This window comes from Siphateles boraxobius, unplaced genomic scaffold, assembly GCF_051911475.1.
Source record: "Siphateles boraxobius isolate OS27281-9 unplaced genomic scaffold, OSU_SipBor_1 205, whole genome shotgun sequence".
In the NCBI taxonomy this organism is placed as follows: Eukaryota; Metazoa; Chordata; class Actinopteri; order Cypriniformes; family Leuciscidae; genus Siphateles; species Siphateles boraxobius.
The window spans coordinates 60,771-76,296 of record NW_027508817.1 but is presented as its reverse complement, the minus strand read 5'-3'; the positions used below and the strand labels follow the sequence as shown (position 1 = coordinate 76,296).

The 15,526-nt window shown below is 44.9% G+C and overlaps 1 protein-coding gene across 2 annotated transcripts in view; it reads left to right on the top strand.

Annotated features, from left to right (window-relative positions):
- The window catches only part of acsl6 (acyl-CoA synthetase long chain family member 6), a 78,096-nt gene that overhangs the window by 56,414 nt on the left and 6,156 nt on the right, over nucleotides 1-15,526 (top strand). For both annotated transcript variants that reach the window (XM_077237670.1, XM_077237671.1), the window contains one exon: nucleotides 425-497. In XM_077237670.1, the coding sequence (XP_077093785.1) occupies nucleotides 425-497 (73 nt within the window). The remainder of the gene's footprint in view (nucleotides 1-424; nucleotides 498-15,526) is intronic.

The window sequence follows — 15,526 nt, the reverse complement described above, 5'->3', positions numbered from 1 at the left end:
TGTAGCATAGCGCTCTTGTGTTTCTGAGCTCATCAGTGTGTGTCTGTAGCGTAGCGCTCTTGTGTTTCTGAGCTCAGTGTGTGTCTGTAGCGTAGCGCTCTTGTGTTTCTGAGCTCATCAGTGTGTTTCTGAGCTCATCACAGTGTGTCTATAGCGTAGCGCTCCTGAGTTTCTGAGCTCATCAGTGTGTGTCTGTAGCGCAGCGCTCCTGTGTTTCTGATCTCATTACAGTGTGTCTGTAGCGTAGCGCTCTTGTGTTTCTGAGCTCATCACATTGTGTGTCTGTAGCGTAGCGCTCTTGTGTTTCTGAGCTCATCACAGTGTGTGTCTGTAGCGTAGCGCTCTTGTGTTTCTGAGCTCATCACAGTGTGTGTCTGTAGCGTAGCGCTCTTGTGTTTCTGAGCTCATCAGTGTATGTTTGCAGGTTTATGAGGCGTACGGACAGACGGAGTGCACCGCTGGATGCACCTTCACCACGCCTGGAGACTGGACGTCCGGTGAGTCTCGCTCGCTCACGACCTCCAGCACATGCCTATATACTGGCCTCATCCAGGATCACCCTTTAAACAGTTCGGTTTGTCTTAAAGCAAACAGCTTTGTTTAAATTGTTTCTTGGCTTGCAAGCAGAGAACATATTCTGGCTTGGTTTGTTTATATTTTTTTATTTTTTTTATTGGAGAAATATGAAGAGTACAGATAGGCTTAACAGAAATTAAATCCGTAGATCCTCCGTCTTTTTCTTATTCATAGAAAAATCTAACAGGATATTATAGGTCCTTCTGCAGTTGTTAATTATATATAATCATATTTATACATACATTTGTACACACACGTATACACATATTCACTAACATACCTATACATAACATATACACTAATGGCGCTTTTCCACTGCATGGTACGGTACGGTTCGGTTCGGTACGGCACGCTTTGGCGCTTTTCCACGGCATGGTACGGTACGGCTCAGCTCGGCACGGCTCACTTGTGGCGCTTTTCCACTGCATGGTACGGTACGGTACGGCTCACTTCGGCTCGCTTTAAATGGTACCATCTCTGTTGAGGTTCCAAGCGTACCGTACCGATACTAAAATGTGACGTGGAAGCACTGTAGATCACTGATTGGTCAGACAGACAGAATCGTCACTACCAGCGTCATTGTATTTGCGAGACATCAAACCCGCTAGATTTAAATAGCCAGTAACAGCCTCCAATGTTTTAAAACTACTTGCTTGACTTGCTTGAAGAAACAACAAACTTGCTGCAAAAGAAGCGCAGATGTTCCTCTTGTTTGTGGCCGAGGAGCGGATAAACTATAACGATCAGTCATAATCCCACCCACTTTGCAACCGAGCTAAAGCGAACCGAGTCGTGCCGCGCAGTGGAAAAGCAAAGCGAGCCGAACCGTGCCGCGCCGAGCCGAACCATGTGGCGCCGAGCTTTACCGTACTGAGTCGTACCGAACTGTACCATGCAGTGGAAAAGTGCCATAACATATGCATAAATTCCAACACACAGAAACTCTTAAAACAACTACTACTAGAACACTATCCACCCTTCTTTCCCTGCTTAAAAACAAATAAACAAAAAAAATGAAATAATGACAATGACAATGACAATTTATTTGTATAGCACAATTTAAAACAACAGCTGTTGACCAATGTGCTTTCCACACTGTAATTAAGTTAATTTAAAAAATGACCAACAGACAAGACAAAATGACAGAAAAAGACCTAAAGTTCACACAGGAACTTAAAAAGCATATAAAATCACAACATTAAAACACAGAATAAGAAAAACTTAAAATTCACATAAGATCACATCATTTACAACACAAGATACAGTGTTAATCGAAAGCCTTCGAAAATAAAAAATGTTTTAGTCTGGATTTAAAAGTCAGAAGAGATGGAGCTTGTCTTAAGCTAATAGGTAAAGTATTCCAAAGCCTTGGGGCAGCGATGTAAAACGCTCGATCTCCCCTACATTTGAGCCTCGATTTTGAGGTACACAATAGAGCCTGATTTGATGAAAGGAGTGATCTTGCAGGTTTATATCCAGTCAATAGCTCAGTTAAAGGATAATTCCAGTATTTAACACTTTGAGTCTATTTTGTAGTTTGTTTTGAATGAACTAGAGTGGTGGACTTAGAAATTTTGACATTGGGTCCTGTCTCGACTTTTTGACTATTTTAGGATCGCCTCTGAGCGCTTCAGAGTGGATGTCTATGGGCATGCTCAAACATGTCCTTAAAACAACCCTTAACGTTCATTTACAAAACTGTGCAACTCACCGAGTGGTTAGTGGTGTTCGTTGATGTTCCAAAACAAGTAGCGTAGCGAAATACAGTTTCTGTCGTGTTTTATTTGCCATTTTTTAAAATCACATTGATGTCTGCTGGAGGACTCAGTGCTCGTTGATATTACTGCGCTACCGGAAACGGAAAGGGGTCTGTTTACATTTGGTTGTAGTCTTTTCGCTCGGTTCTCCGTCTCTCAGAAGGCTAGCGTGAGCAGAGCAACTGTGCTCCCGGAGTAGCGAAATAAACAAACAAAAAATGAAAGCCACAACTTTAGTCGTTCAGGGTTGTGGAAAGGAAGCCGATGACAACTCCTTTTTGGAGGGATTTTACCGCAGTTTCTGACCGCACAAATTCTTGCCATATTCGACTGTGACTTTTTTTACGGTGCCTAGACACCGTCCAGCGTCCTTGTTGTCGCCATCAAGTGGTCGGGAGTGTGCTTACGCTTCAGATTCAAATATCGAGCGGAAGTTTATACGCGGTTGTGAGGTATCTGAAAAATAGTTCCACTATAGCAAATAACACGGATTGAAAGCATACATTGCGCCGATATATTTGTTTTTAATTATCAACGAACACCACTAACCACTCGGTGAGTTGCACAGTTTTGAAAACGAACGTTAAGGGTTGTTTTAAGGACATGTTTGAGCATGCCCATAGACATCCACTCTGAAGCGGTCAGAGGCGATCCTAAAATAGTCAAAAAGTCGAGACAGGACCCATCGTCAACATTTCTAAGTCCACCACTCTAGTTCATCCAAAACAAACTACAAAATAGACTCAAAGTGTTAAATACCGGAATTATCCTTTAAATAAGTTGTGGCTAAGCCATTTAAAGATTTATGAACTGATAATAGTACTTTAAATTCTACTCTGAAACGCACAGGTAACCAATGTAGTGAGCGTAGAAAAGGGGTAATATGCTCCCTCTTTTTTACACCACACAAAAACCGTGCCATAGCATTTTGGACATACAGTATTGCAAGCGGGATAATGATTGCTGACTAGTCCCTAAATACAGAGAATTGCAATAGTCCATCCTAGAGGAAATAAAAATGTGAATTAATTTCTCAAGATCTTTAAAATAGAGAAAAGGTTCAGCCTTTGCAAGCAGACGCAGTTGGTAAAAGCAGGTTTTAACGACAGAATTTATTTGGCGGTCAAACTTTAGATCATCATCCAGAATAAAGCCCAGATTTTTTACCCAGGGTCTCAGGTACACGGACATCTCACCCAAATCCAAATTTATAGATTTCGATAACTCAGATGGGCTAAATACAATAATTTCAGTTTTCTTTTTATTGAAAATTAAATAATACAAAGAAAGCCATGCCTTAACCTACTCTAGGCATGCTATAACAGACTCAAACCGTGTAGAATTACGTTTGACAGGCAAATAGACCTGTGTGTCGTCTGCATAGCAATGAAATGATAGACCATGTTTCTCAATGATGGACCCAAGAGGAAGAATAATATACAGGGAAAATAACAATGGAGCCAAAATAGATCCCTGAGGAACTCCACAAAACAAATGTGCTGTACTCGAATAATGTTTGCCCATCTTGATTGAGAAACTCCTATTTGTTAAATATGATCGTAACCATTTTAGAACTGTACCTCTTACACCAACATACTGCTGTAGACGATCAACAAGAATAGTAGATCAATAGTGTCGAAAGCAGCTGTTAGATCAAGAAGCACAAGAACTGCAAAATCACCAGAGTCACATGAAATTAAAATATCATTAAGAACTTTAACCAGCGCTGTCTCGGTCGAATGACATTTTCGAAAACCAGACTGAAATGTTTCAAACAATGAGTTCTCGACCAAAATATTCTGTAGCTGTGAAAACACAAAATTTTCCACAAATTTTGAAATAAAAGGCAGGTTAGAGATAGGCCTAAATTTTATCAAAACAGATGAGTCTAAGTTCATTTTTTTAAGCAGTGGATAAACCACTGCATGCTTTAAACAGTCAGGCCTAATGCCAGATTCTAGACTGCGATTTATTATAATCAGGAGATATGGAGCCATATAAAATATTAAAAACTCATTACACGATGGGGACGAGACCCTAGGAGAGAGACCGGTCGATGGATTTAAAGTAGCGTTAATAATATTAAAAAGAGTCTTAGGTCTAGAGTAGTTTTTGTTGATAATGTTAGATAAATGTCGACATTTAGCTTTTTTTTTTCTTCTGGTATTTGCGAAGAGAGTCTTTTAAAATCTCAAATGAAACCTGAAGCCTATTCTTTTTCCACTTTGTTCCGCTCTTCTTCAACATCCGTCTAAGGCAACGAATAGAGTCATCAATCCAGGGATCAGAATAAGATTTAGGTCGCGGGGACCTTAGAGGGGCCACAGCGTTTAAAACATCAGAACAGGTGGAATTAAACCTGGAGAGAAGTACCTCAGCGCTGGTGTCACCAGAGAATTCAACAGGGGATGGCATCACTTCGTGAAAGGTAGTTAGGAAAGATGATTTTGTAGAATGATTAATGTAGCGAGAAAGGCTGCCACGAGGTAAAACAGTAGGTGGCGCCACAGGGCAAGATACAGTAAACATAACAGTTTTATGATCAGAAAACCCATTTTCGCAGACTTTCAAGTCAGTGATACAAACTCCTAGCTGGAGCACTAAGTCAAGAGTGTGGCCGCCTTTGTGTGTGGAAACATCAACCCCAATAATAAAATCAAAAGCATTTATAAACTCCTTAGCTAAGTGATCATTTATGCAGCATACATGCAGATTGAAATCACCCAAGATGAGAAGCTTGTCATATTTTGGAGTCGCATCACCAAGGAACTCTGCAAAGTCTGTTATAAAGTTTGTGATATATTTTGATGGTCGGTAGATTACAGCAATCAGAAGCGGATCACCAAGTTCTAAAAACACCTGAAGTTCAAAACTGCTCTAGCTGTCACTCACCACCAGATGACAGGTGAAATGCTCTTTATAGATAGACACTAGTCCGCCACCCCGACCAGTTGTCCGTGGGGAGTTAAAAAAACGACATTTTGTTGGCAAAAGTTCAGAAAAAGGACTCAAATCTCCAGGACAGAGCCAGGTCTCGGTAAGAAATAAAAAAATCCAACCTCTGTGCAGAGAACAGATCGTTTAAAATAAAAGTTTTATTTGCGACCGATCTGGAGTTTATCAAGGCCATCCTCACTTAAAGGGGATTTGAGGTACATTCCTTTTCATGCACTGCACGAGGTAGCGAACGAAGGTGATTCAAACACACTCCTCCACGATGAAAATGGAGAGAAAAATTAGCACTGAGAGCACTTGAGACCGGAGCAAACTCGGTCGGAACCAAGGAGATTATCCATTGTCGAATCGGATCGAAGGAGCGTTGCTGAACAGCTCGACACTAAGTAAATGGAAGCTCTCCATGCCTCAACAACGCTAGCCTCAGCTTAACCCCGGCGTCGCCTCCGCCTCCAAGTACGAACAGAGCAAGGCCAGCGGCGCAGGTAAACAGGTATGGATGATAAAAGCGGTGGAGGTGTGTCGTGATAGCCATCCTGTAGTTGATATGGCTGCGCATCTGATGAGATTTGCAAATTTAAATTTAAAAGAGTTTCTCGATTGTAAGTCAGCACTAGTCAAGTGCAACATTGCTGCACAGTAAAACAAGTTAAAACATATAAAAAAGCAGACAACAAACAGAGCGACAGACGGCAAGCCACACACATTGGCGCCATCTTGATAAACAAGTAAAATAAATAAATAAATAAAACAGTTGGAGTGGTCTTAGGTCCAACTCAAATTGAGTCAACATCTCTTTCCTCCAAGTCTCCTCAACATTCTTATGATGGGTTCCCAAATTTTAGCCAACTGTTGTCTATTATTCCTTAGATGGAGCCGTATACGTTCCAGATGAAGAGTATTTGTGATTTTGTCAAGCCAAAGCTGGAAAGAAGGTGACAATTTGCCTTTCCAGAAAGTTAAAATAAGCTTTTTGGCTGTTAAAAGCCCATAGGAAAGCAATCACTGTTGAGACTTGAACAAACAGAGCTCATGTCTTGAAACCCCATACACTATTAAAAACGTCTCGGTTACGTATGTAACCCTAGTTCCCTGATAGGGAAGGAGACGCAGCGTCAAACGCTGTGGGATCGCCCCTGCGTTGTGCGTCATGAAGCACGTATGGAATCAGCCCAATGGAGAGATGGAACGTCATAGGCGGGTGACGTCATCGACCAGGAAACTATAAAGCAACCCATAAACACAAGCGCAACAGCTTCTGATAGGCCTGAAGGAAGCGCTAGCGGGAATGCCGGGAGTATGGTGGAATGACGCAGCGTCTCGTTCCCTATCAGGGAACTAGGGTTACATACGTAACCGAGACGTTCCCTTTAAAGGGAACTCGAGCTGCGTCAAACGCTGTGGGAACGCTAATACCCACGTCGCCATAGGACCAAGTGACCGCCATGTGAGAACTAGCGCACAGAGGACGAGAGCACCTGTGCCCCAGGGGTAGAACTTAAGTCTAGGTCGTAGAACTTAATGAAAGTATGCGGTGAAGACCATCCAGCCGCATCACAAACGTCACTGAGGGAAACTCCTGACAGTAGGGCTTTAGAAGCCGCCATACTCCTGGTAGAGTGGGCTCGTACAGCCAAAGGTGAAGGCTGACCAGCCGACTCATAGGCAAGTGAGATAGCCTCGACCACCCACTTGCTCATTCTCTGTTTAGACGCCGGACACCCCTTCTTGGGTGGCCAAAGCTCACAAATAGTTGTTCTGACTTCCTCCAAAGGGCAGTTCTGTGGACATAGGCGTCTAACGCCCTAACAGGGCAGAGTAAATTAAGTTTCTCCTGGTCAGACGACAGAAATGGAGGAGGACAAAAGGCCTGCAGAACTGTAGGTTTAACAACATTAGTAGGGACCTTGGGAACGTAACCTGGTCTAGGATGCAGAAAAGCCTTAACCATGCCAGGCGAAAATTCCAGGCACGAGGTGAAACCGACAGAGCCTGCAAATCTCCGATTCTCTTTAGTGAGGAGATAGCAAGAAGAAAGATAGTCTTAAACATGAGAATCTTCTCAGGAACTTCTTCGATAGGTTGAAGAGGAGCTAGGGAAAGACCTTCTAATACGATGGCCAGATCCCAGGCCGGCACCCTCTTACGAACTGCTGGCCTCAGCCTCAGTGTGCCACGAAGGAAACGAGTTATAAGCGTGTGTCTCCCAAGAGAAACTCCACTGAAAGGGACGTGGTAAGCAGCCAGCGCCGCCACATACACCTTTAGTGTCGAGGGGGATAGCCCTGTGGAGAAGCGCTCCTGCAGGAACTCCAGCACTGCACCCACTGGGCAGTTAACTGGGTCCTGCAGATGCTCTCCACACCAAGTAGTGAAGAGTTTCCACTTCAAGGCATAAAGCTTCCTCTTGGATGGAGCTCTGGAGTGAAGAATAGTCTCAACAACCTCGGTTGAGAGACCAGAGTTCATGAGCTGGGCCCCCTCAGAGGCCAAGCCCACAATACTGGGCGGGGGTGAAATATCATGCTGCCCGCCTGAGAGAGTAGATCCCTCCTGACCGGGAGCTCCAAGGGAGAGCCGTCCAGGAGAGAAATCAGGTCCGCAAACCATACTTGGGCCGGCCAGAACGGGGCTACTAATAGTAGGCTGACCCCGTCCCGGCGAACCCTCTCCAGAACTCCAGGTAGCAGAGCAATGGGGGGAAAGGCGAACAGACGTGACCTCGGCCACGGCTGCACCATAGCGTCCAACCCCAGAGGGGCTGGATGGCTGATGGAAAACCACAGATGACAATGCGTGGTCTCCTTGGAAGCGAATAGGTCCACCTCGGCGCGACCGGAACTCAACCAAAGGAACTCCACCACCTCGGGATGGAGTCTCCAATCCCCCGGCCTAGGCCCCTGTCTCTACAGGGAGTCTGCTACCACATTCAAATACCAGGGAAGATACATTGCTCTCAGAAATAGTAACCTCCCTTGGGACCACAGGAGGTTTCTGATGGGCCAACTTGTAAAGCCGGCGAAACCGCAGGCCCCCCTGATGATTTATATAAGAGACCACCGACGTGTTGTCTGACTGAACTAACACATGATGACCTCTCAGGTCTGGTAGGAAGTGTTTCAGAGCCTGGAACACCGCCAACATCTCTAGACAATTTATAAGCCGTGATAGATGATGGACATGCGACAGCCCTTGGCTGGACGACCACTCTGACCGCCCCCCACCCTGTGAGGGAAGCATCCGTCGTTAGCGTTACGCGACGACAAAGAGCCCCCAACACAGGCCCTTTGAATAGGAACCAAGTTTCTTTCCACATTACCAGAGCACGAAGGCAGCGCCGCATGACTTTGACCGTGCGGAGCGGATTTCCCCTCGGGGAGAATCCCTTGGTCCTGAGCCACCACTCTAGCGATCTCATGTACAACAGGCCGCAAGGTATAACGTCGGACGCTGCTGCCATCAGACCCGACAGTCTCTAAAACTGTTTTACAGTAAGTAGCTGCCTACCTTTACTTGTTTCACAGCTGAGAGAATCGAACCGATGCGGGTCGGAGCGAGTCGCACCGGAGCGAGTCGCGCCTGCATCGAAACCGAAACCCAAACGACACCCAGAAAAGTGGTCTTCTGAGGAGATAATACAGTTTTCTTTAGGTTCAGCCTCAACCCCAACTTCCTGATATGAACGAGATAAGACATCTCAATGTCGAACCACCATCTGCTCTGTCTGAGCTAAAATCAACCAATCGTTGATGTAATTGAGGACACGAACACCCTGAAGCCTCGGGGGCACTAGTGCTGCGTCCACGCATTTCATGAAAGTGCGGGGAGATAAAGTTAGGCCAAACGGAAGAACCCTGTGCTGGTACACCTCGCCCCTGAAGGCGAACCTCAGGAACTTCCTGTGTTGTGGAAGGATGGAAATGTGGAAGTACGCGTCCCTTAGATCTATCGTGACAGACCAGTCCTCGGATCTGATTTGTGACACGATCTGCTTGATAGTGAGCATCTTGAATTTTGGCTTCCCTACCGAGCGATTCAATAAGCGCAGGTCTAAAATTGGACGCAACCCCCCATCCTATTTTGGAACGATGAAATATCGGCTGTAATAGCCTGACTCCACACTGGGAAGAGGAACCCGTTCTATAGCCTCCTGTTGAAGGAGTGCTTTCACCTCTTGTTCCATAACCAGAGCCTGCTCGGGGCCCATCACTGTAGGCAGAACCCCTCTGAATCTTGGTGGACGACACCTGAATTGGATAGCATAATCCCATTCTATTGTCTGCAGGACCCAATGAGATATTTTTGGAAGGCTTTTCCACTCTGCCAGAAATTCTACTAAGGGTACCAGTCTCTCAAGACTGGCCTCTGGTGTAACTTGAGCAGCAAACGCAGCGCCCTGTAACGGCACACCGGCAGGGAACAACTGGTCTAACCGCTCTGAAACCCTCCTCAGAGGGAGCGAGCGTCCCTCAGGAAATCGCTCGCTGGGACCGGCTGCGCCCCGTCATGAAGGCGGGGTTGGCAGAACGGGCCCCTGAGGGCACCGAGGAAGAATGGGCAGAGTAGAAAGAGGTGAACACCTTTCCACCTCGGTGGGGACCACCCTCAGTGTCCTGCGCGCCGTGGCGCCAGGACTTCTTCTTAGCCGAAGCCTTCTTAGCTAATATAACTGTCCTCAAATCAGTTCTATTACTGGATTTCGCCTGAGAGTGCCGCGGCTGAGCCCACTGTCCAGCAGGGGGAGCACGAGACGCGACACTCTGCTTCAGCGCCCTATATGATGAGCTCGCAGCTGCCGGGGCTGCTCCCGCCCAGCAGCCCCAGGGACATGAATTTTTAAAGGGAGAAATTTCTTAAAAGCTGTTGTCTGCTTTTCCTTCTCCTGCAATTTATCGATGACATAATTTACAGCATCGCCAAATAAACCCGGGGGGAGAGAGGAGTGTCTAAAAGGAAAGCTTTTTCTTTTTCTTTTATATCTGTCTGATTTAACCACAGATGTCTTTCTGCGGCCACCAGAGCTGCCATAGATCGACCCACTAGCTTGGCCGACTCTCTGGTTGCGCACAGGGATAAATCAGCAGCCTGACGCAGTTCGAGAACCACGTCAGTACTGACCTCCTCACTCTCACTCACGTCCCACAGCAGGTCAGCCTGGTATGCCTGCATAATAGACATAGTATGCAGACATGACGCAGCCTGACCCGCCGCCGAATACGCTTTACCCACAAAAACCGAAATATTTCTAAGAGGCTTGGTGGGTAATGCCGGTGCCTTAACAGATGACGCAGCCTCGAGGGAGAGAAAACTCGCAAGCGTCTCTTCCACGCGAGGCATAGCCGAATAACCATATGATTTTGCCCCCACAATATTAGAATATGTTGAAGTCTGGGGACTAAACACTCTATATGACACCGTTTTTTTCCACGATTTCGACACCTCAGTGTGGAGATCGGGAAAAAACGGCGAGCACCGGCGTGGAGGTTGCACTCGTGACGGCAAAAATCTCTCATCTAATTTTGATTTAGAAACAGACTCCTGTCTAGTCACTGGCCATACAATGCTGAGTTTTTCTACAGCTCTTGTTAATACATCCACTAGCTCATCACTTTCGGGAGTGTAAGGTGGCGAATCCTCCAAATCTCCCTCATTTATAACTGGTGCCTCAGCCCGAGCGGAAGAAACCGCAGCGCGTGCTTCCGAACACGGGACTGAGGCACTGGATCTCACAGGTGAAGGGAGAGATAAGAGAGCCCGTCTCTAACCCCGCTGAGAGATCCATCTGCAATCCCCACGATACGCGTCGTCGCTCTGCCTCGGCAAGAGCGGGACTCGAACCGCGGGGAGCGCGCACCGAACCGCTCTCCTCGAAGAGCGCCCGGCGGGAGCGGAGCGTCCTTAATGGCAGACGCTCGCAATGCTCACAATCAGCTCTCTCGAGAGCTGACTGGGCATGCTGCACTCCCAAACAAACAACACAAAGAACGTGTGTATCCCCACTCGTAAAATAACGCGAGCAGGGAGGGACACACTTCCTAAACTGCTGTTCGTTCGCCATATCTCTCTTAATATATATATATATATATTGTTTGTGTGGTGCAGAGTATGTAAAGACAGAAATATTCACACAGGGACAGATTCATATATAGCGCGACTGAAGGCACAGAAAGCTGTTGCGCTTGTGTTTATGGGGTGCTTTATAGTTTCCTGGTCGATGACGTCACCCGCCTATGACGTTCCATCTCTCCATTGGGCTGATTCCATACGTGCTTCATGACGAACAACGCAGGGGCGTTCCCACAGCGTTTGACGCAGCTCAAGTTCCCTTGAAAGGGAACTCATCTGGTTCAATATATTGATTCGTGATTTCAGAGATAACATTGAAAATCTTGCACCAAAAGTTTTGAAGACTAGGACATAATGCATAACTGTGAAGCAGGGTCGCATCCGCCGTCTTGGATCCATCACACTTTGGAGAGACACCTGGAAATATTCTGGATAATTTTGTTTTAGAAAAGTGTAGTCTATGCAAGATTTTAAACTGGATGAGGCAATGCCTGGAGTTTATAGAACATCTATTAATCTCTTCCAGGCTCTCCGCCTATAGCTCATCAGAAATCTCTGACCCTAATTCTTCCTCCCATAAACTCTTGATTGTTGATGTTGCAGGCAATCGGGACGTCTGGAGGGTTTTATAAATGCAGGAAATCATTTTCCCTTTACCAAAATAGTAATTAAGGCAGGTGTCGAGACAAGAAGGGCTAATTGCAGAGAAGCTGTTTAAGTAAGATTGTACATAGTTCCTGACCTGCAAGAACCTAAAAAATTTACTTCTATGAAGATTGTATTTCTCCCGAAATTTTTCAAAGGAGACGAATGTACCATCTTGATACAGATCCCTTACTGCGCGAATTCCTGTATCTCTCCATTGCTGAAAACCTTTATCTAATATGGAAGGTATAAAAGAGGGATTGTCAGCTATGGGAATTGATAAAGGTAAGGTCTCCACCCCAAAATGAATTCTAATTTGTTTCCAAATACGAATCACACTGCTAATGACAGGGCTGCGTCTGTAGATTTATTTTTTTACGGCTGGTTGGTGAAAGAATCACAGCAGCAAGATCGTAGGGGGCACATTCATCCAGTTCTAATCTGAGCCAGTCCACTTTTATCATTTAATATTATTGATATAATTCTGAGGTTAGCCGCCCAGTAATAGCAGCGGAAGACTCCTTGCCTTTCTGGGTTTGGAAATATGTTGTTGTTTAATTCTATGTTTTTATAATTCCAAATAAAGGGTAAGATAGTTGAATAAAGTTGCTTATAAAAGGATTTGGAGAGAAATAAAGGGGTGTTATTATAGTTGCGGGAGAAAAACCATCTTGACGGCATTTATTCAACCTATTAACGAGATAGGAAGAGTTCTCCAGATCTGAATATTTATTTTACATTTTTCTAAAAGGGGGCATAGTTGGCTTCTCGTAAAAAGCTAAACTTCATAGTTACAACAATTCCTAGAAAAGTAAATCTGTCTTTAGCTATTTTAAACCAAACTGGGTAAATTTGGGAATTTAAGCCCAACTGGCATGAGCCCAACTTTAAGCCCAACTGGCATGAGTTCACTTTTATTTATTAATTCCGTAGCCTGAGAATGAGCCAAATTGTTCTATCACTTCTAAGATTACAGGGATACTAGACGCAGGTTTAGTCACAAAAGACATCGTACGCATATAAAGAAATTTTATTTATATTGGTTTTAGTATGGAGCCCAGGAATCCTCTCATCCCAGCGAACGGCTTCCGCTAGAGGCTCAATGTCCAGTGCAAACAGAAGGGGAGAAAGCGGGCAACCTTGTCGAGTACCTCTAAATAAAGTAAAAGATGGTGACAAAATTCTATTTGTGAGTATACACGCTCTAGGATTGTTATGTAGAATTCTAAGCCAAGTGATGCATTTATTTCCTATATGGAATTTCTGTAGCAGGGCGCAGAGGTTAGGCCTCTCTACCGGATCAAATGCCTTTTCAGCGTCTAATCACCAGATCGGACCGATTAGTCTGGGAAGAGTATAAAATATTAAACAAGCGACGAAGATTACTAAAAGAGTCACGACCTGAAACAAAGCCGGTCTGATCAGGTTTCACTAATTTTCCTAAAAGCGTATTAAGTCTAATGGCTAATGTCTTAGCTAAAATTTTTTGGTCAACATTAATGAGAGAAATTGGCCTAACCCCCGACCTCCTCAGGGTCATTAGTACTGTGATAACCGCTTCATAAACGATTGAGGCATAAACGACTGAGGTTCATAAACGACTGACATGATCTCTGACATCCCAAGTCTCCCGGAAGTTCCGGGAGTCTCCCGCATATTGATAGCGGCTCCCTGATGCCCGCAAATTAATAAAAATCTCCCGGAATGTAGAGCTCGCAAGCTCCAAACCGCATAGCGCGCGCTCGGCAGAGAGGGAGAGAGCGAGAGACCTTGCGTGTGTGTGCAAATGTGTGGAAGTGTGCCTCATGAAGCGCATGTACGCAAATACTCACAGAATTTCGTGTCCTTTAATAAATAAGGGTCTGCCCGCCACAATGGTTGAGTTGTTACAATTTCTGATAGTTTTAGAGCAAATGTAATTGGACTATGGTCCGAGATTAGAATGTTATGATAAGTGGTGTTGAACATAAAAAGAATTAACTTAAAATCAACTAGAAAGTAATCTATACGGGTAAACATTGTTGACTTGTGAATGAAAGGAGTAGTCCCTCCCAGTTGGATTGGCTGGCCTCCATACATCACCAACATTAGAATTTTTAATGTAGATCTTAAGAAAGTCCCTGGACTGAGAGGGAGAAGCACGTTGAGCATATGATCTGTCTAAATATGGGTCCAGAACGCAATTAAAATCTCCCCCTATAATTAAATTAGTACTCGATATATCGGGAATCTTTGAAAACCCAATTTGAAAGTAGCGTGGATCATCAAAATTTGGTCCGTAAATGTTAACTAAGATTATGGGTGTTGAAAATAATTTATCCCGCAACTATGATAAATTGCTCCTCCTTATCTGTAATTGTAGCCCTATGTTTAAATGGAAACCCCTTTCTTATTAAAACGGCAGTACCGTTAACCTTGGATGGAAAAGAAGAGTGAAAAGACTGACCTATCCATCTGGCTCTCAGCTTAGTGAGAATCATTTTTAAAGTGTGTCTCTTGTAAAAATATAATATCAGTGTTCATAGATTTTAGATAAGACAAATCTTTACTCCGTTTAACAGGATGGTTTAGGCCTACTCCCCCATTAAACATCCCACGATCCCTTATCACTACAGAACTGAAAACAGAAAAAAAAAGAACACAGGTTTGCTTGAACATCAGATCAGAATTTTACCCAGATACAATAAGCTTGACTGGAGTTAGCTGACTATCAGGAGCTCAGTGAACAGTTTCTATGGCTGTTATAGATGATCAGTCTTTTACAGATTCGAACCGTGAAGCATATACATAATGCATATTAAACAAATCACGTCAAAAAAAAGCTTTTTAACAGACCCATGGCCACCAAAGCGCTTTACATATTGCCTCACATTCACCCATTCATTCACACATTCATACACCGACTGCGGAGTCGGAAGCAGCTGGGGTTAGGGGTCTCGCTCATGGACACCTCGACAGGTGGAACCACCAACCTTCCGGTTTGTAGACAACCTACATGAACCATTGAGCCACTGCCACCCCGAAGGGGCATATAATTGTAATTGTCCGAGCAGCGCTCCAACCCACTCTATTAGCCTGGTTATAAAGTTTCAATCGAAGGAAAGATTATGATGTCGACACGTTACCCTCACCGAAGTGTTGCCCTGCGAATGTGAATGCCTTTACCGGGTCCGTGAATGTATTTCTTCTCCGTTGTGTGTGACCAGTAACTTCGCTGGGTATAGAAACCCAAAGCGGACCCCTGGGCGATCTCGAAGGTCTTCAGCCCTGTTGAAACTGGCGTGTTGTTTCAGTATGGCCGCTGGGAGGGCAGGGAATATCAGAAGTTTCTCTCCGTTGTAGGTGATAGACTTGAGCTGAGCTGCTTTTCGGATGACGTCCTGCCAGTCGTGAAAGTAACCCATCCTAGCAATGAAGGCCGGGGATATGAGGTATTGTCGGAGCGTTTTGTCAAGGATCTGTGAGCGCAGTCGAATTAGGGTTAGGTTAGGGTTAGGTTAGAGCGCATTCTTCAGCAGATGCGCAAT